We start from the raw sequence: 20,178 nt of genomic DNA on the forward strand, positions 1-20,178 counted from the left end.
TACAGGAAATTATGTAAAAATAAAGATTCTAACCCTAACCCAGTGTGAATGCGGCCATTAATCTGAAATGAGAAAAGGTACAGAATTTGTGAGTTTCTGTGGTTGTTCTCATCTGAGAGCAGTGTTGAAGAATCAGGCTGGTGTTATCATGTATCTCTTTACTGTAAAAAGTATATTACTTTACAAGTAAACTACTGTGTCGACAGCACTCAACCCTGAGCCGATCGATTCTGTCAGAAGAAGTTTCAAATGTTTAGTTTTGTTTTTGAAAAGAGGCCAGGAAACTGTAGTTTTAGTTTCACAGGACAAACGGTTCATTTTCTGGGGACTGTTTTCAGCCACTGAGTCGAGCACATTACTCTACCAAGGCCCAACAGTCCCCATAACTCAATCAAGCTGCATTACAAAATGAATTTCACAGACTTATACAAGTCCCATAAATATGTCAGATTTTTTACAGTCAAGATTCATGAATAATTCCAGGAAATGTTGACAAATGTCCCATTTTGCCGATCCAGATCCAAATTTGATCCAGTTGTCCCTTGACTTCCTTTCACCAAGTCTCACAGATTCCCTTCAGTTATATTTGTGTGATCTTGCTTACTAACAAAACAACTTACCAATACGCGAACAGGGGTGAAAACATTACCTTCTTTGACAGAGATAATGAGAATCTTTTGCAGCCGGTTGCTGTGGATGTGATGAACTCAATAACTACACAGCCACGTTCATTGCATTGGAGGATCAATAAGTCATTGGTAGAGGGGGTTTGTGGGATTTGTTGAGGATTTAAAATACTATTCTTCTCAATATAATGATGGCATCATGACCTCCAGGGCCCAAAGCTTATGTATCTGTAATGTATTTACAGAGGAATCAACATATGCTTCATAAAAACATGCTTATACAGTGATGCATTAAGGGACCTGTGCCAATAATTACTTAATGTCGACAGACAATTATTAATTTACATGCGTGTGAGAGTACACAAGAGGGGGCTCATCAAACTGCACTAGCACACACATGCTCAACCTCCACATCAATCCTCACTACTGGAATGTTATTTACAGGTTTTGGATCAATGAACCATGCAACATAACTGTGTGCAGCTGGGATGAAGTCATTGGGTCTTCGTCTCCACAAACCAAGCCTCAGCAGGGAGCCCGTCTAATTAAACCCAATGCACTGAGCAGACTGTAAATGCATCTTTGATGTATGTGTTCTTGTGTTGGCATGTGAGGGAATTCTCCCTCCACACAGGCAGGGAGACGGGGAGGCACTCGAGACAATTTATGTTCAAGGCTTATGAAATGAAATGATCTCCTCTACAGGCTCCTCAGCATGATGCGCCGACAGGTAGACCTGCTGTGTGCACGACAGCCCAGCAAAACGGCAGCGCCTCCTTCTTCGTCTGGCTGGGATGGATTTCATCTGTCATTTCACCGCATTATATTCCACTCACAGCTCTGTCTGACTAACACGCTGGTGAATCATTTGAATGCGAGCAGTGACGCCTGGCAGCCACTCTGCTAGTTGGTGTGTGGCGAGTGACATCCTAACAATATTGACAAACATGACCTGCGACAGGTCGGCTTAGACAGACAGCGCCCCGGCACCTTTTCAACAGGCTTCAGTGGGTCGAGTGTACAAAATGTCATGCAGAGTGAATTGGTGCTTTACAAATCCCTTTAGGTTCATGGCCGCACGGTCAAATCAGATCTGAAGTCTTCATCTAGATCCAGGCAGATTTAACTCCCCCGGTTTGGTGGCACACTTTGAAAGCCAAGGAAAAAAGCAGGAGTCACTTCCTCCGCTTCCAGCTTGGGAGAAGACTCATGTCCCCTCCCTCTGCTGCTATCCCCAAATGCACCAACTGTCCCAGGGCCTTACCCATGATCCACCTCTGTTTGATGCTAAATTCTCTGGTTTTCATCAAGTCTTTGATACGACTTGACTCAGAAGCCCCGAGCCTGCAGAAAAAGGCTTGGGAGGAATCCAAAGGGGATTGCTGGACGGAACGTATGGAAATTACAGTTTAATTTATCATTTAGGTCATGGTAATTCATGCAAATTAGGATTTCATTAATTCCAGCCTTGGGTTTCAATGGTGTTCCTCATGTAGGGGAGTGCAGTCTTCACAAGTCAGGATTCACACGTGAAGAGGATAGTGCGGCGGCACAGGGAAGCTACAGTAATTCATATAAAATCTCAACAGGAAAGGTCATCGCCATAGAAACACATATATCATTATAACAGCCTTCGCTCGTACAGGAGGATTAAACCAAAGCACACAGGACTGTCAGCTGATATGTTGGAGCTGATGGTCATGATGCCTTGTGCTCTGCTCTACTGTGTGGCAGAAGTTGTCACCGCTGAATCTGAAGTGATCCACTAATAGTTTTTTATCTTACTGAGCAAAATTAAATAAGAAACTAGAATAGCACGTAGAGCGTATTCCTCCGTCGAGGCCCAACAGTTTCCACGCTGCACCATATCTCACACATTCATAGATATCAATTCCCTGAATATGCCGGATTAATGAATTATTTCCTATAGGAACTGTGAAAATGTTAACAGATGTGATAAAGACATTCATGGTTCCACCTTCTGATCCGGATTTGAACCAAAATGTAATGTCTGGAAATCTATTAAATTATTTTTGTGTAATCTTGAATACCAACACACAAACCAACCGACAAACAAACGGACTGGCATGAAAACATAACAAGTCATGAGACTTAACTTATTTATATACAGTAAGTTGAATATAGTTTTGACAACTGATCCTTAAAGCCAACTTGGCACAAGTACAATACCTCTAACATGCAAACAGGGCATTAAGTATTTTACCTCATTAAGACAAATATTAGTGACATAGTCTGTGGTTACACGGCTAAAAGTCCTCTACTTGTTTTCAGTTCTGAACAGTCATCTCCTCTCATAAATGGTGAGTAATTGTCTTAATCTTAATGCACTGTAATAAGTTCAGCACAGAACGTGTCTAACATGACACAGTAATGCTTTAGACCTTAAAAAGTCAAGTTTGTCCATGAGCAAGAAAAACATTTCAGACACCCAAAATCAATGGTGGATCTGATTATAATCATGATCAGCATCTTTTCCATTATCATAAATCGCCTCAACTCACTCACTCTCTCTCTCTCTCACACACACAAATGAGATTCTCCCCTGATGTCAGCACGAAGGCCCACGCTCAGACACACAGTTGCATCCCTCATTCTTATTCATCTGCTTACTTCTCAATCACTCACTGTGTGCTTCACTGCACAATTATAATCACCTTAAAATTATTTTATGATGTGCTCACAAAACCAAACAAAACCCCTCTGAGAGCACACACACCCACACACACACACCCACACACAAGCGCTTGTGGCGTTGTGGCTCAGGAGGTGGAGCAGTCATCTACTAATTGAAAGGTCCCTGTCCAAGTGTCCTTGAGCAAGACACTGAACCTCTAACTGCTGGTGATGCCTGGGAATTCATGCACGAGTGAGACCTGCACTGTTAAGTGCTCTGAGTGCTTGATGGACACAAAAGCCTGATTTAAGTGAAGAGTGAAGGCTGTAATTTTTACACCAACGTCAATGCATTAAGTGATATAGAGACAGATTCAGGTAATGTCATACAAAATATTTACTCAAACACTCAATACTTATTATAAACATTATCCAGCTCATTACCGAGCACCCAGGCATGTCATCTATGCGATATCTCAGAGGTATAGGCTTGTCAGTGGTTATTTAATAGCCACAGACACATTCACAGGCTGTTTGTGGCCAGAGGAAGAAGCTGTGGAATGTTTACTGCAGTGTTTCCTTGTGGTGTTGAGAAAAGGGAGAAATGCACAGAAGCATAAATAGGAGGAGGAAGAAAAGAGAAGGAAGAAGGAAGAAGCAAAGGAGGGAGAGGAGGGAAAGATATAACAGACGACACAAGCTAAAGAAATAAAAGCAGCAAACAATGGATGGGGACCAAACTTTGCTGCTTTTATGACACCAACCGAATTGCTATGATGCAGTTTAGTATCAAAAAGTGCAGAGTCATTTCTCTATAGAGCAAACCTGGTTAGCCTCAGTGAACCATGTTTGCATGCGGCCTGCTCGCATCAACATCTAATAAAGCTGCTGAGTGTCTGTCTACGTCACTGGAACTACTCAACTCTGCTTTATGTTTTTCCCCATTATGTTACCAGACAACTTCAAGTTATAGTGAAGAGGTTTATTTTTTACTTTGTAAAACTGGTTTCAGTAGATTCAATAATATTTTTCAAGGAGATGAAGAATAAAACAAATTTCTATTATGTTTTTATTTGTTAAATGGATTTCATGAACTTGAAGTAAGCTAAAACTAAAAGTTATGGATTGTTCACTGATCATTATTAAAGTCAAGGTATCGCATAAGTACCAGTATAACAATTTTGCACGATATTCAGACATACTGAGCCGGAGAGAGAGGTAGGGATGAAAGAAGGAAGAAAATGAGTATCGGCCAATCATGTAACTAGTTTTTAGTCCTTTAATTATTGACAAGAAAAATGATCCAGAGTTCATCTTCTTGGATATCTTTCTATACATGTGCGTGCAAAGACATGTGAAAAGGGAAAACTGGAGAGGGAGGATAATTACTGATGTGGCAGCAACTCCCACGTTCAGAGAGGAAATCAAAGCCAAGAGCAAAGAGCAGGAGATACCGGCTGCTCCATCCACCGCTCGACGAGGAGGAAAACAAAGGAGGTAAAAAGAAATAGAAAGAAAAAGAACGAGTGAATGACAGAGAGCGTGATGATGAAAGGAGGGAAGGAAATCACAAGACAAGCAGACCTGACAAAAGACGCTCAATGACAAAATGGAGGAACGAGAAAAGGTATTACAATGCATCGCAGTAAGTGGTTTCACGGGAAACTGTATTAATGTGAGTGTTCTCTATAGAGCTCAACGTATCTAACGAACACAGGCCCGAACCTTTGGTCCGACATGATGCTTCACTTTATTTCTACAGCCGCTCTGGGTCGAACGACTCTCTTCTTCTAATTCATCTCATGTCCGTCCTCCGCTCTCCATTGCCACCTCTCGTTTGTCAGAGCCTCTTTCGATTAATGCCAGGCATTGTTCCTTTCCGTCCTCCTAACTCCCGCTCCCTCTCTGTCACTATGTTTCAACCTGATGAAGATGGAGGATGCTCATTTAAGACTAATTAGCTAGCCTAAACAGACAAATAACCAGGTCCAGCTCTCAGACACACACACACACACTCTCTCTCTCTCTCTCCAGCTCCGATATATAAATTCACGTACACGCACACGTTGAAAAGGGATTGATGCTCATACACCAAACTCTTAACTCACTCTCTCTGACACACATCGAAATATTCCCTCACACACATACGCTAATTTTCTCTTTGTCTGCAAAATTTTCAAAATAAAAAGCAATAAAAGCGACTGAGCCGCCTTGTTTGTTTTTTTTTTAAAGACGCGCAATCTTTTTTGCAGCGCTTCTAAAAGCACAGCGCTTTATTGGCAGCTTCTTCATCTGTTCGTCTGGCTGCTGCATTTACAGCTACACATAATGAAGGCATCTGTCTCGAAGCACTGCCAACCTCCGTCACACAAACGCTCTTCAGAACACTAATATTACACGGCCGCCTATTCACCCGCCTCGTTCCAAGGACATAATGACGACTTTTTTTTCCCTCCTAACAGGCAAAAAACGCAGTATTAAACATGAAGTTAATAACGAGCTGCAACTTTATTACACTGAACACCGCGGTACACTCGGGGGTGCGTGTGTTTGTCGTTTCTGAAACCACTGATAATTACTTTTTTTGTTATTATAAACTCGAATTAGACATTTGTCATGGCGGTGAATACATGACACGTTTACTATGATGGATATTATGGAGTTTATTTAACAACATTAGCATTTAAGCAATCAATGCTACGCTGCTAAAGTGATCAATACTGGCTGTCTGAAGCCCTTAACCTGAAACGATTCAAATGAGACACTTAATCACATTTAACATTCTGCATGCATGGACGGGTTTGTTATTATCTGCACTTCGGTGGGACTGTGGTGCACGTCGCAGCTAAGTGTGTCATCAGTCTGTCAATACAGTGCATCTGCACACGCATTTTGCTTTCAAAATGAGCATCGATCAGTCACTGTCACGCAGCGGCCCGATGTGATGGATCCGATGCAGTTTGTTTAATGACCTTTGAGATTTTGTTTTCAATATTGCACTGATTGTCCACAGGAAGATGTTATTTATATCATGCCGCGCAGTGAAGACGAGAATCCACCAATATTTCCTTTTCCTGTCGTGAAACAAACAAACTGGCAGGAAAACCTTGAAATAAAGACGCCTCACAAAATATTGTGGCTTCCGTCCAAACTTTTACTGCCCGTCCTTAAAAACCCTTGTCAGTCAAACTCTGCTGCAGATATACGATACTGTGCATGTTAGTAAATCATGTCACGTTGCTGTCATTTGAAATATAATACACCAGCGCCCAGCAACTTATTATAGCTCTGAATCTGCCTGACATCCTATATCAGTGTGAAAGCTGGCAGACACTGTACCCTGCGTTCACTGCATTATGAGTGGGTTATATTAAAGGTACAGTGGGTTCTCTTGTTACAGGGGAGAGACTCGGATGTCAAAAATCATGAGTCATATCATTTTAGGGGCGCGGCCACTTACATCTGAGACAGCTTCAGTTTGGTTGTTTAGTGGGAAAATGTCAAAGTAAAAACTCTGTAGAGTCCTTGACATTACTAACGGACAAGGAACCGGAGGTCAGAGGTCAAGAAGGAATTTCTTAACTCATCTTTGAATCTTAAAGATTTGTGAATTACATAGTATAGAGCTGAAGCCTGAAGTTAAACCAGTCTACCAGGCCAAGCTGTAGAGTATCTATGACTGGAAAGTTAAATATTCTTTGATCCACATCAGACCAAGCCGACTGTGCTCCTGTTCTGTGATATCAAATGTTAGGCCTGGTTCAGTTAAGGTTGGTTTACAAATTGTTTGCTGAGACTTGTATTGATGGAGTTTGATGGGGTGTAACCACTGCCTTAGAGAAACAAACACATTTGGGGGAGAAAGGTGTTCAGTGGTAACACGGTTGAATTCTTCCTGCAAGGCTTTGGAAATAGTGCGGAGGCTGGACAAACAGGGAAGTCTGGCATTAAATCAGTGGACTTGAATTCCTGCTTGGCCACATCTAAAAGTCAAGACTCTCACAAGGAGCAGTGAAGGAAAACTTTGCCTCCTGACATTTGTCCCTCATGTTTACTCACTCAGACGTCCCCACATTAAAGGGCCAAACACTTCTTCCTTGTGGCGTTTCCAACCAACCGGCTCACAGGATCCCTTTCCGTCTTCTTCCTACACTTGCATACACAGCACAGCACGAGCCTTGGGGGGATAATTACATCGCTTTACGATCTAAAGTACTGCCGTCCATCAATCTAGCAAAACATAGAATGCCCCTGGACGGTAACATGCACGCTAACACACAGACGCTCGCCGTCACTGAGGAAAACAAAGTCCACACGTAGAGGAAAGATCATTTAGAGCTAAATTATGGACAAATTGAACCTCGAGAGCGGGAGAGTTGAAAGGCACAGCCGGAGTAGAATGCAGAGGCGGGCGGCCCGTCTCACACAAACACATTTACTCGTATGCCTCTCGGACACAAGAGCGTCTCATACACAAGCGTCTCACCATCGTACACACAAGGTTTGCCTCCCAGACAATATACAGTGTATATGTAGCTCGCACTTTCCCTGTCGCATCCACACTCAGACAGAACAGCCTCTATTGTGCAGGAATTCAGTAAAGCAGGAAAACAGATGATTAGGTATTCACATTATGTTCCTCTTCAAGTGTGCAGATATGTATTCGTTTGATGAATTTGGACATTACATGTTTTCAATACAGGGGCGTATTTTTGTGCGCGTCAGTGAATGAGAGTGTATGTGCGTGTGTTGCATGAATTCTGTTATATATTGTGGTATTCTGACATCTCTCTATGACACTTGTGTGCGCACCCATTATCAGAACTGAGGAGAGAGAGAGAGAGAGAGAGGCAAAAGTAGCGAGAGAATGCCAAAAACACTTCAACTGTCAAGCTCTCACTGTTGTGGGGAAGCGAGAGATATCACAACAAAGCAAGAGAGGAAGTGGAAGACAGTATATGTGAAGGGGGAGGTGAGGAACAATGGCAGAGGAAGAGGAAGATAAATGTGAGAACGTATGGAAGAGAGATTTCTGGTGGCAAGCATGGACAGTTTGGGTTTTGCGTTGTTTTAAGATTTGTCTGTGAGTCAATATGTTAAATACTAGAGCCAATGCAAACAGATTTGTCATCAAATTCCACTGCCAACTCCAACTCTTTTCCACAAATTTAACTGGTGGATCATCATGTGCCAGTGTAAGTGTTCGGTCACATTTCGGGTGAATATATTTCGACCCTTTCAGACCAAATTTGGCGAAAATTCGAACCAACAGAAATTGTGGGGGACAGTGTCTCCAAAAGCTAAAAGGAGACGACACGAGGAAGAAACGTCAAACCATTCACTGTCCACGTGCTGCGATGTATTACCACCCTCAGACCAGCGCCGTTTACAACAAGCTCCCCTTTGCCCTTTTCTTTCGAAATGAATTATGACAACCTCCTCCACCGTTGCCATGTTAGTTATTGTCAGAAACTCTTGACTCTGCGCTGTCCTCTTGTGGACATGCAAGCCTGAGGACGCATGAGACTATGAGGTCAGTGACATCTCTTTTCTTATGGAAGACACAAATTGAAGGATTCATTTTTTTTTGCAACTCTTCTTTTGAGAACATTGTTGACCTTTTTCTCCCTTTCTCAGTGTGATGGGAATTTTGTATTTAGACATGTTCAAATGTAACAGATTACATTTATATAGAGAGAAGTTTACTGAAAGATGTATTTCTGTGTTTAAGACTCATAGTCAGAGTTTAGGTCAAGTTAACACTATGCATAATGCTCTTGAAGGGCCTTATAGACGTGGCCTTCTCAGTCTAGTGTGAACAAAAGGTTTCTCAACAGGGGCCAATTAAGTCTTCTGCAGCAGGGAGCTTCAAAGGCTAATAGGTGTGACCTGCAGAGACAGGAGATCTCTGAGAAACTCACAGGGTCTTGAACAAGATGCGTTTAGCATCTTGTTCAAACTTCAAAGAGACCGCCAGAGACCAATGTCTGGTCTTCCTGTAACGACATGGAGAGAAGCTGATTGGACAAATGTATTTTACTGTGGAGAGGAGGGATCTGATTGTATAAATGGAGTGTACTTTTGAGAGCTCATTGCCATTGCCCTCATATCTGTCACCGTGATGTTTGAGCTCTGTGCCATTGAGGTCAAGTCTGTTGTCGTGACTTGACCTTTGTAAACCGTCCGCAGACGGTTTGAATTAAACATCCAGAATTGATAATTGCTTGTTGTGTCATGATATGTAATAATTTTCCATTACATTTGGCGTTGTTGGCAGTGACATCCACGTGAGCGACTCTGGCTCTCGGTGCTGAGGGTAGGTAATTGCGCCGGGGCAGTACGTTTGGAACTAAACCTTTATTATTTCAGTGGGCCTGATGTTCTGAGAATCCGGAGTGCTCACTGAGGTGGGCTAAAGAACCGACTGGGACAGGCAAGCAGTTTCATTCTGGTAAAGTATAATTCTTGTTTTTAGATCTTTTAAGGAAAAAGGTCCAAAGAAATTCACTCATTCAGGGAAGTGAGTTACAGACGTGTATACATTAAGGAGGTCTTAGAGACCGGTGTAGGATTCACAATAAGCTTAATAGGTTAAGATTCTTTTCAAAAAAAGATCAAAATGTTAAACAGGGTTTAGCGAAAGAGTTTAATGCTAAATTACTTTAATATTGGGCGCTGCGGCATGCTCATAGTTATTGTAAACAAGCAGAAGAGTAGAATATAAATATATAATAGTATTATTATTTTGAAATGGAGGAAAAGCTGTGACAGAGAGACCTAGGCCAGGTCTGTATCGTCTCAGCATAGCTATCTGTTGAAAAATCTGATAAATTCCCATACATTTTATACCTGCATGTGTCTTGTTTAAGAGAAATGTGAAATTAAGTTTTCTCTAAGGCGATTTGATTCATGCAGAGTTTTAGAATTGTATTAGAGGAATTAAAATTAAAACTTAGTAATTACAAGAGGTGATTACAGTGGCAATATTATAACTGAAGGGGTTTTTCTCATTGTCTCTTAAAAAGGGTTTTGAAGGTGAAAGGTTACTATCAACGTTACACAAATGTTGATGATTTGATACAAGTAACATGCATGATTTGATGAGACTAATCTGAGAATTACAGCTGAAAAAGAAAAAGTGAGGAGTGAGTGAGAGAGGATTTCTTGGAATTCTCAACACTGGAATAAGGTGAGTATAATTTCAATCATATTTGGGATATATGTGTAAGTTTTAAAGGCTTATATCAAAAGAAAAAGAAAAAGATTCAGATCAATCTTAAAACGAATTTGAAAATAGACGTTTTTTAAGAAATAGGAAAATAATTGGCTTTAGAAATTAATTCTGAAACATTAGGGTCTTTTCCATATCAGTAGAACTTAAATTCCCAAAAGATTCGTATTCTACTGAATAAATCAGAGTTTAAATTGATAAACAACCATTACAGAGATGAATTTACCACAGATTTCTTCTCCTACAGTTCAAGATATGGTTCTGAAGTATGGTCATTATAGTGTTACACAGTTTGGCTTGTGGGTAAAAAAACTATGATTTTCCAAACACAGGGAACATAACTTTAAATCAGTTGAAGCAACTTAAGATCAAATTGCTCGTGGAACAAGAACGAAGCAAAGAGGAACAGGACGTGGGAGAGATGGGACTTGTTTCATATGCGCTGAAGCAGGACACTGGGCAAGAAATTGCCCTGAGAATCCACACAACAGTGTTACTGACCAGCAGTTGAGCTGGGAACAGTAGAAAATGCCATCAAGAGCAGACCATGATGGAGAGAGAGAAGTTCAACAAAACTTCATATAAGTAAGAACACAGCTGCAGACACCATGTGAATTAATGTTACACATAAAGCATATGGTTAACATTATTATAGTTAAAGTAGAAATCAATAAAACTAATTGCTAAAAACACACAAATTAAATCTATTTTTAGGTTCAGGAACTAAAAGCACCAGTAAACATGTGTGAATAGTGTGATATTACTTTTAGAATGAATGTTATATAGCTCATAATGATAGAAAAACATATGCAAAAGTTGTAGATAGATCCATTTTTATCATTGGGGTTTAATAATGTGGTTAGAGGCTAAATGCAAGACAAACATTTATCTCTGTTGTCACTTTACTGCTGGGTAAAATTTAGGGGGAAGATAGAATAGTATGCTAAATTTTAAAACAGCAGGGCAGTAGTGGAAGACAGAGTTGAATAACATCTGCATTTATTTAAACGAGAAAGGGGGATCTGACACAAGCGTATCAATGGATGATCCGAGACAAATTTCTCACCTCTAAATTAACATCCTCTTGCAAAGAGCAAGGGGAGAGATCAAATTAGAGCACAAATGGTATTTACTTAGATTTATCTAAACACTTGGTAAGACAAATTTAGTTTTAAAGGTTATATAGTAAGTAAATTAAGGATAAAATAAGTTTGGTTGCATTTAGAATAGTAAATACGGTGTTGTCTCAGTAGTTTTTGATAGATACATTGGCTATAAGAAAAGAAAATACATTTAATCAAATTAAAAGATTTTAAAAGGAAGGTTTAAAGTTAATCGCAAACGATTTTCTTTCATGCTAAATCACATTGGGGTTTCTGAACACATTTCTGCATGAAAATGTATTTCTTTGATGTAATTGATTGACATTTTTAGTTTGTAGTAAACATTATTGATTTTTCTGAGTTGATAACAGGTACTATCATGTTTGTGAAACGGACACATATATGATTTTGGTCTGATCAGAAGAGCAGACGCAATAGAAAAGAATATCTGAAATCTTCTTGTGGAATATGAGTAATCTTTTGTTTAAACAGAAAAACTTTTTCCTTTAGGGGAAAAGCAACAGATGCAAAGTTTCAAGCAAGTCTCAGAGCAATGGCAGCTTCTGAGAGAACAGAGTAATGTGATATGTGTGATACTTTGAAATAAGACTCTACTAGTGTCATATGCTGTAACAATGATATTTGCTTGAGAAAATAACATTCACTTTTCAACAGCTAGGAGGTTCAGCTATGATACAGTATTGTTTTGGATGATAGACATTACTATTTACAAATAGAAAGTTTTTAACTAGGAAACTCTTAACTTTATCAGTAGAGCAGATTTAAATGGTTAACAGCTGATTACTGTGAAACTGAAGTGTTTGATGACAGGTTTTCAGCATCACAGTGTGATAACGAATGACAGAGGGGTTTTACGACTCTGTTTGAAACAAAGGAAAACCGTCCCCATCATTACATGCATGAACCAAAGAGATGCAAATATGCTAGTGGCGAGAGTGTCAAGATTTACACTGATAGCTTGTTTGCATGGGGGTTCTGCATGTGATTTGGGCTGAAGAAGAAATTCATGAGATTGACTTCACACCATTGTCTTGCCTTGACTGTGTTACTGGTTGCAAACAGTATGCAGTCTGTAGAGGACATGGAAGGCATTTGAATGATTCTTAACACTGACATTTAATGTGGGTTACAGGAGCGGTTAGCAAGACTACATCGAACTAAATTTTTTTTTAGAATGCAGATTTGGGTTTATTAGTTTAGGAATTAAGTAGTCTTGATAGACTGTGTTTTGTTTGGTGGTCGATGGACTTTTTGATGTGGGATATGGATGATTTTGTTCAACCTGTGTATGTTTTCTCATTAGGTTGGATTGACACATGACTGGAGTCAGTGTGTCAAGAGAGAGGAGTAACATATGCTGGATATAGATGAATTGGGTTATTGGGTGTACACAAGAAACACTCTAAATAATATTCAATAAAACTTTTTTAACAGAGTTATGTAATTTGAGTTACAAATAAAATAGAGACATCCAGATTCTACAAGATTGACATCCACCTCAAAACAAACGGTTTAATCATTTATAGAGAGGTTTAATAAAGATTAAGTTGAATAAAGTAGGTTAGGGAAATAAATAATTACTGTTTTGTTTTATGACATGATTTCTATGCAAGCAGAAGTGTTTCCCAAACATCTAAACAGGATTCTCCAGCGGTGAAACAGATACTGTTCGGAGAACTCATTCCATGATGGAAGATTTCAAAAGGATGTCCGCTGACAAGGGTAACATATTCATAAGTATAGCATTATGGATACTGGTGAGTATGAGTATCAACACAAGGCAACATCATGCCACATCCCGCCAGGGATGGGACAGTGGAGAGAGAAGGAAGTAAAAAACAAACATAACAAACACATTGAAAAACACATTGAAAAACAAACTGGTAGATATTGTTTTAAACTGTTTCCTGTACTCTTTAAAATCCACAGGCAGACGAGGAGATTCTATCTAAATCCATGGAGAGAGGACTGCGTGACCTGAAACCAGGAGACTGGATTGTGCTTAAGGACGTGCGGATGGAAGAAGAAGACGACGTCGATGGAACGAGTGCAAGCCAAATGCCTCTCAACACAGATGACAGGAAGGTCGCAGAGGTCAACCTGGAGATGAGGGCCAACGCAGGAGGATTTCCAGAGCCAGGGGTGGATCTACAGGACGGGAAGTGCTTTGTGCCAGTGTGTGAGCTTCAGTCTGAAATTTTTAGGTGTTGCAAGGAGAGTCAACACATTTGAAGAGCTACACGCTGAACACAACCGCACCAACAGGAGATCAGCAACACATGATTATACGACTGAGAAGCATTCAAGGGAAAAGAGATGGTTTCCCTGCTCACGAATGCTTGGCAGGAACAACATCAAATTTCTGATCATCAAAGTCAGAGCATACAAGATGTCTCTGAAACAAGATGTTCTTCAACAAGGAGGTGTTCGACACACGATCAGGACGAAGTGTGGCACCAATACAGTGAACATTTTGATAATATGATGATCATCATGTTAATAATTGTAAAATACGTTATTGAAGTTTGTAGAAACTGATCATTTTCAATTGTGTAACTCTGTTGTATTGTTTTTTGCACTAAGACTAGTGTTACTTCTTTAATTCACATATCCTGGAAAATTCCCAATCTAAATGATGAGATGTTATAAAGATGTTGATCCCAGATGGATAAAAAGGGAGGAATTGTGATGGGAATTTTGTATTTAGACATGTTCAAATGTAACAGATTACATTTATATAGAGAGAAGTTTACTGAAAGATGTATTTCTGTGTTTAAGACTCATAGTCAGAGTTTAGGTCAAGTTAACACTATGCATAATGCTCTTGAAGGGCCTTATAGACGTGGCCTTCTCAGTCTAGTGTGAACAAAAGGTTTCTCAACAGGGGCCAATTAAGTCTTCTGCAGCAGGGAGCTTCAAAGGCTAATAGGTGTGACCTGCAGAGACAGGAGATCTCTGAGAAACTCACAGGGTCTTGAACAAGATGCGTTTAGCATCTTGTTCAAACTTCAAAGAGACCGCCAGAGACCAATGTCTGGTCTTCCTGTAACGACATGGAGAGAAGCTGATTGGACAAATGTATTTTACTGTGGAGAGGAGGGATCTGATTGTATAAATGGAGTGTACTTTTGAGAGCTCATTGCCATTGCCCTCATATCTGTCACCGTGATGTTTGAGCTCTGTGCCATTGAGGTCAAGTCTGTTGTCGTGACTTGACCTTTGTAAACCGTCCGCAGACGGTTTGAATTAAACATCCAGAATTGATAATTGCTTGTTGTGTCATGATATGTAATAATTTTCCATTACACTCAGTGTGTCACCTCGAGGAGAAACCTCAGATGTTCCTCTGCCGTCCTGCAGTCTCTCAGGTGGACACTCTGCCTGTTCACTGTCTGTGGCGAAGAAACTGTTGTTTTAAAAGATGAAATTCTCCAAAGATGCTAATGAGTATTTCTTGAACTCTCATATGCTATTAGACTAAAACATGATTATTCTGACTTTGCTTGGAATATGGTGTCATCATAATGGAACAGGCTCACCCCTTGTTTTTTTGGCGTGCATGCTAATCAAAGCAAATACACAGAGGATTCGACTTAATGACTCGCCCTGTCGCTGCCTCTGCAAATATGGTTTAATTAGCTAGAAGTCCCTCTTTCCGGTTGTTTTGTATTTTGGCTGGTGTTTCTACTCCTACATGAAAGTATGGAGCAAAGGAGACAAGTGGAGGTGGTGAGACAATACAGCAGGATAAAAGAGGGGCAGAGAAAGGAGGACAAGTTCCTGGAGGGACACAGTAAAGATGAGTGAAGGTGGGTGAAGCTAAGGACAGAGAGAGATGGAGTGGGGGAGAGATGAATGAAGAGACAGACGTCAAAGGGGAAAAAAAGAGAAGAGTGGATGAGGGGGTGAGTGAGTGGTATTCACACAGAGGGAGAAACTGACAGGGCTGAAAGGATGGCAGCGGGAAATGGAGGAGACGGAGCAGGAGGCAGCGGCGCGAGGAAGAAAGACAGACAGGGCGGACGGAGGGATGGACAGAGGTGGAGAGACCTGTGCACGAAGGCAGCTGAGGACAGAGATGAAGGGGAGAGCCTGAGGGAGGACTGTTAAGGATGAGGTGGATGTGTGGGAAGGAAGAGGGGATGGATTAAAGAGAGAGGGGACTTTGTTACATGTGACATAACAGGAGGTGGAGGAGTTAGGTGACCTGTGAGCTGGTTAGGGAGTTTATGACCAAACTCTGCAAAGTTGAACTTACACTTAGAGTTGAACAAAGTCAAGTGTCAGAGTGAACCTTGTGATGTGATCTGACCAACATGTGGATAACACCAGCATGTTAACCATCTTAGTTTGTAGGGTTAGGATGACAACAGTTGAGGCAATGCTAACTAGCATTAGCAATAGTTGTTTCACTCTAAAAAATTAAATGTCAACCCAATAGAAAGGTCAGGGGGACACCAAAGTCATTCTTAACCTGGGAACCATTAACATCTGCACCAAACTTCAAGCTAATTCATCTAATAATCCCGATATGCTACTCCAGAAAGTGGAAAGTAAAATCTGACTCACTATAACAACAAATAGAGGGAAAGGATGTAGGATGTGAAGAGAGAGACAGAATTAAAACAAGACCTATTAAACATTTGTTATGGGAGGGACTGGAGAGGCTACTAACACTCTTCAGTTTATACCTCTACCTTTTAACTAGCTGGAGGCAGCAATCTGCTTAAATTAAGAGAAGAACAAATCAAACCAACAAAGACTTGGTCTATTCCTTGGTGGGTTTCAGGCAAAACAAACACCCAAGATGTTTGATGCACTCTAAATACATCTCTATGTTTAGTTTTATTAATTTTCAGACATCCTAGACAAAGGCAGCTTACACAAAGGACCTCAGTTGAGTTGGCAGTCCTCCAGTGTGGCCATTTGCATATAATCTGTACTCGGAGCAGCCCACCGAGGATCTGATCACCCAGGATGCATTTCAATTCAGATATAAACAGGGCCTAAAACGATTCTGACACACAAAAGCAATGGGCTTCCTGGCATGGTGTCCAGTGGAGCTTCGTCTAAAAAAGCATTAGGGTGTGTGTTTCACACAGGAAGGAGCAGCGGAGGAGAAAGAACGATAAAATCTAAAGAGAGAATGACGACGAGACAAGGAGGGAGATAGAAGAACGGAACGAGGAGAATGACTGATGAAAAACAAATGAGGCAGGAGAGATGAACCCGATGAAAGACGGTGTGGAATGAGCAGCAGGTTTAGAGGGGAGTTACACGAGTCAGTGTGACAAATACCTCTGCGGCAAGTCTATTACTAACACAGTCAGTTCAAACACATGGAGACCAGAATGAATGTGCTCACACAGCTCAGAGATTGGGGGTGTAGCCAAGTGAAACGGATAGGCTGAAAAAGTAATGGACATAATGTTGAAATGACACGGCACTACTGTGTTCGCTCGTGTCATTTACGCTGAAACGTGGAGTCATTTTCCCTACAATTTAGAAGCATGCATATTGGGTTTCTGTTGATGGGACTTGTTCTCGTTCCCACTGTCGGCTGTGGCTGCCCAGAGTTAAGCCTCCGCCTGACATGAAAGCTGTGCAAATGAAAAGTGTTGCTTGTGACAGCTGAAACTTTCAACATGTGCGGTTTGATGCATGACGCTGCCCGGATTCAAGTAATTACCGCTCTGCTGCCAATTCAAATGACCCCAATTCCCCCAAAACTTCACTTTTGCTCAGTGATGAGAGGGTTTCCCTGCAGGAGAAAGAGGATATGACAAACTGGTGCAGAATAGGAGGGGTCGAATACGTGAGAATGACTTTTTAAATCAACCGAATGTTCCTGTTAGTACCCGAGTGTGTCTCAATGCATGAGAGGAAACCGGAGAAGTGTAGAAAGCAGGAGAGGTAACATGACATCCTGGGTGAAATGCAACTAGAGGAAAATATAAGCGTAATATTGTCCAAGTTCATTCATTCGTTCCTAATCTTCCAATTTGGGCCCTTTTTATTTTCAAATATATTAGATATAACACTACATCAAACAGCAATAGTAGAAAATGAAAGAAATCAAGGAAATTGTATAGTGGTTACTAGTGAGATGTTTCCATGATTGGGCCCCTTCTGTGTTTGTTCCTATTTAATATATTTGCGCGATGCAACACACAATCTGCTCCATTACACTTATAAGCAACATGCTATGAAACCAGTCAATAAAAAAGCACCAAGCAAAGGCAGTGAATAGAACACAACCCATTTGTTAGGCCTCAATGATGCAATGTGCTTTGATGACAAACACACGTCTTTGTTTAGAAGAAAGCTCCACCAGGGAAATCTTTAACTTACTGCCTCCGCACACCCACACAAGTCTTGTTGGTAATTGAAAGTGTCTAAATATTGGATGGAGGCCTGCTGGGAATCTGCTGAGGTGCCTTCTATACCGTTTTTTAAAATCATAAAGGTGAAATATGTCGGACCATTATGGGTGAAACAAAGCCACCAGGGCAGTGAGAGAGGCTCTATATGTGTCCACAGTCTTTGGATGATGTGTAATCAGGCGAGTAAGTGACCCGTGAGGTGTACTTACTGTGCAGTGCAGTGCGCCGACAACAATTTAGGGGATATTATGTTTAGTTAAACTGAGCTCTGGGTACATTGAGGTGCCACTGACACCCCCGAGTCCAAGCCAAGTACAAAGGAAGGGGATGAACACACACACACAACCTTTAAACTCATGAAAAGAAATTTCAGATACAAGCTTTATCCTGATATATATATATCGGCATAACATGGAAAACCACAGGCTTACAGGAAATAAAAGACTGCCTACATTATGCCAATTTGTCTTATTGATGTTTTTATGACATCACATTCATCAGACCATGTTTCAAGTCCTATTACCCACATTTTTAAAGCTGGTATCTAACTACTAAACCTTACCAAACCTCTGGCAATCCAAATAAAACCGTCTGTGCTGCCGAGGGAAGCTCAGTGTGTGCTTATACGTGTTTTAACTCTCCTACAGCTGATAGAGTTCACTGTGGTGGAATGCATACGTCGGGGTTTGATCAAAGGGCTCCTTCATGTATAGTAACAAGAGAAAACACAAAGACTGAAGAGATGAAAGAGGCCAAACAAGAGTGCCCGCTGATAGATAAATTGTCAGTCATATTTGGTTGCCGTAGGAACAGGTACACTTGCCAGGCATACCTCCCTCTGCACAATAACCTCCTGGATTCGCTGCATTGATTATAAGTCTGTATGCTTTTGTTCAATAATCAAATGAATCCTACAGGAAATAAAATGTGAATTAATTGCAGATTTCGGTGTTTACACACAGATCAGTGCTGAACAGTGATTTTTGGCTCCGACAGCGGGGCCAGAACACCTGTACCTGTGTGTTTGCCTGCGTTTATGTCTTGTGTGTATTCGTTTGAGACCCATCTGTGTTGTTTCAGCTGAGCAAATCTCACAGGTCATCAGTGGAGCAGAATGCTATTTATATTTTTCATTATCCTCTCGTTCGTCCTCACCTCTCTCCTTCAATCCCGTTGTCTCTCACCCTCTCCCTGACCTCATCTTTGCGCTCCTCTCTTCACTGACTCCACCTGTCCTCTTTTCCAGTCTCTCTTCCTATCTCCCATCCACTCATCTCTTTCTTGGCATCTTTCAGTCAATCTCTTTTCTTGTCTCTTTTCCTCACTGTGGAAATGTTTGCATCACCAACGTGTACATATCACTTACACTCTTATTCCCAACTCTGCCTAAAGCCTCCTCTATACCCCCAACCGAGTGGGATGCCTCTAAACTCATTGCTGCACACCTGTTTGTAGACAGATGATCCCAAAAAACACACACACAAAATGACAACCGCTGCAACCACCCAGCTGCCCACCCCCTCCAAACATCTGCTACTTACTCTGTGATTTCTTCTGTGACTGTGTGTTCAACCTGGAGTCGGGAGTTGACTTCGATGAAGAAGTGTTTGCCATGTTTGTCCACCAGGAACTCCACGGTCCCAGCGTTCTCGTATCCCACCTGCGGCAGAAAACATGGCGAGAAAAGCTGTTATACTGCACTGAGGTATCCAAGTGATAATATTAGTTCTGTAAACACTGAAGAAGCAGCAATCACTCATCTTAATGAGCCATGAAGCCAAAAGAATGAAAAACTCCTGTCGTCTGTCCATGCAAATATGACTACGTTAAACGAGTGTGGGATAAGCATCATGTTTTATTTGCATGGAGGGAGGAGGGCCTTCATCATTTTCTCTGTTATGTGATAATTACATCATTAATCAAAGGGGATTTATTGAAAGCCCATCATCATAAAAGACCATTTTCCCCCATTGACGTTCCATCTACAACGCTGCAATCAGACTCAATCAGTGTCAGGTACATTAAATATAAAAGGGGCTTTTCTTCTGGGCTCAGTCGTAGCGCATAAAAATGGAAGACGACATCTTATATATTCACACAGAACCAGGACACAACAATGAACAACAACATGGGTCACTCTGCATACATTGCTTTACAAAGACCCTCCCTATGAAAGATTA

The 20,178-nt window shown here is 41.0% G+C and overlaps 1 protein-coding gene across 1 annotated transcript in view; it reads right to left on the reverse strand.

Moving 5' to 3' along the window:
- Nucleotides 1–20,178, reverse strand: part of pcxb (pyruvate carboxylase b) — a 269,473-nt gene that overhangs the window by 196,582 nt on the left and 52,713 nt on the right. Inside the window, exon 10 of the mRNA XM_061066418.1 lies at nt 19,540–19,658. Within this exon, the coding sequence (XP_060922401.1) occupies nt 19,540–19,658 (119 nt within the window). The remainder of the gene's footprint in view (nt 1–19,539; nt 19,659–20,178) is intronic.

The sequence above is a fragment of the Limanda limanda genome, chromosome 22, assembly GCF_963576545.1.
Source record: "Limanda limanda chromosome 22, fLimLim1.1, whole genome shotgun sequence".
Lineage (NCBI taxonomy): Eukaryota > Metazoa > Chordata > Actinopteri > Pleuronectiformes > Pleuronectidae > Limanda > Limanda limanda.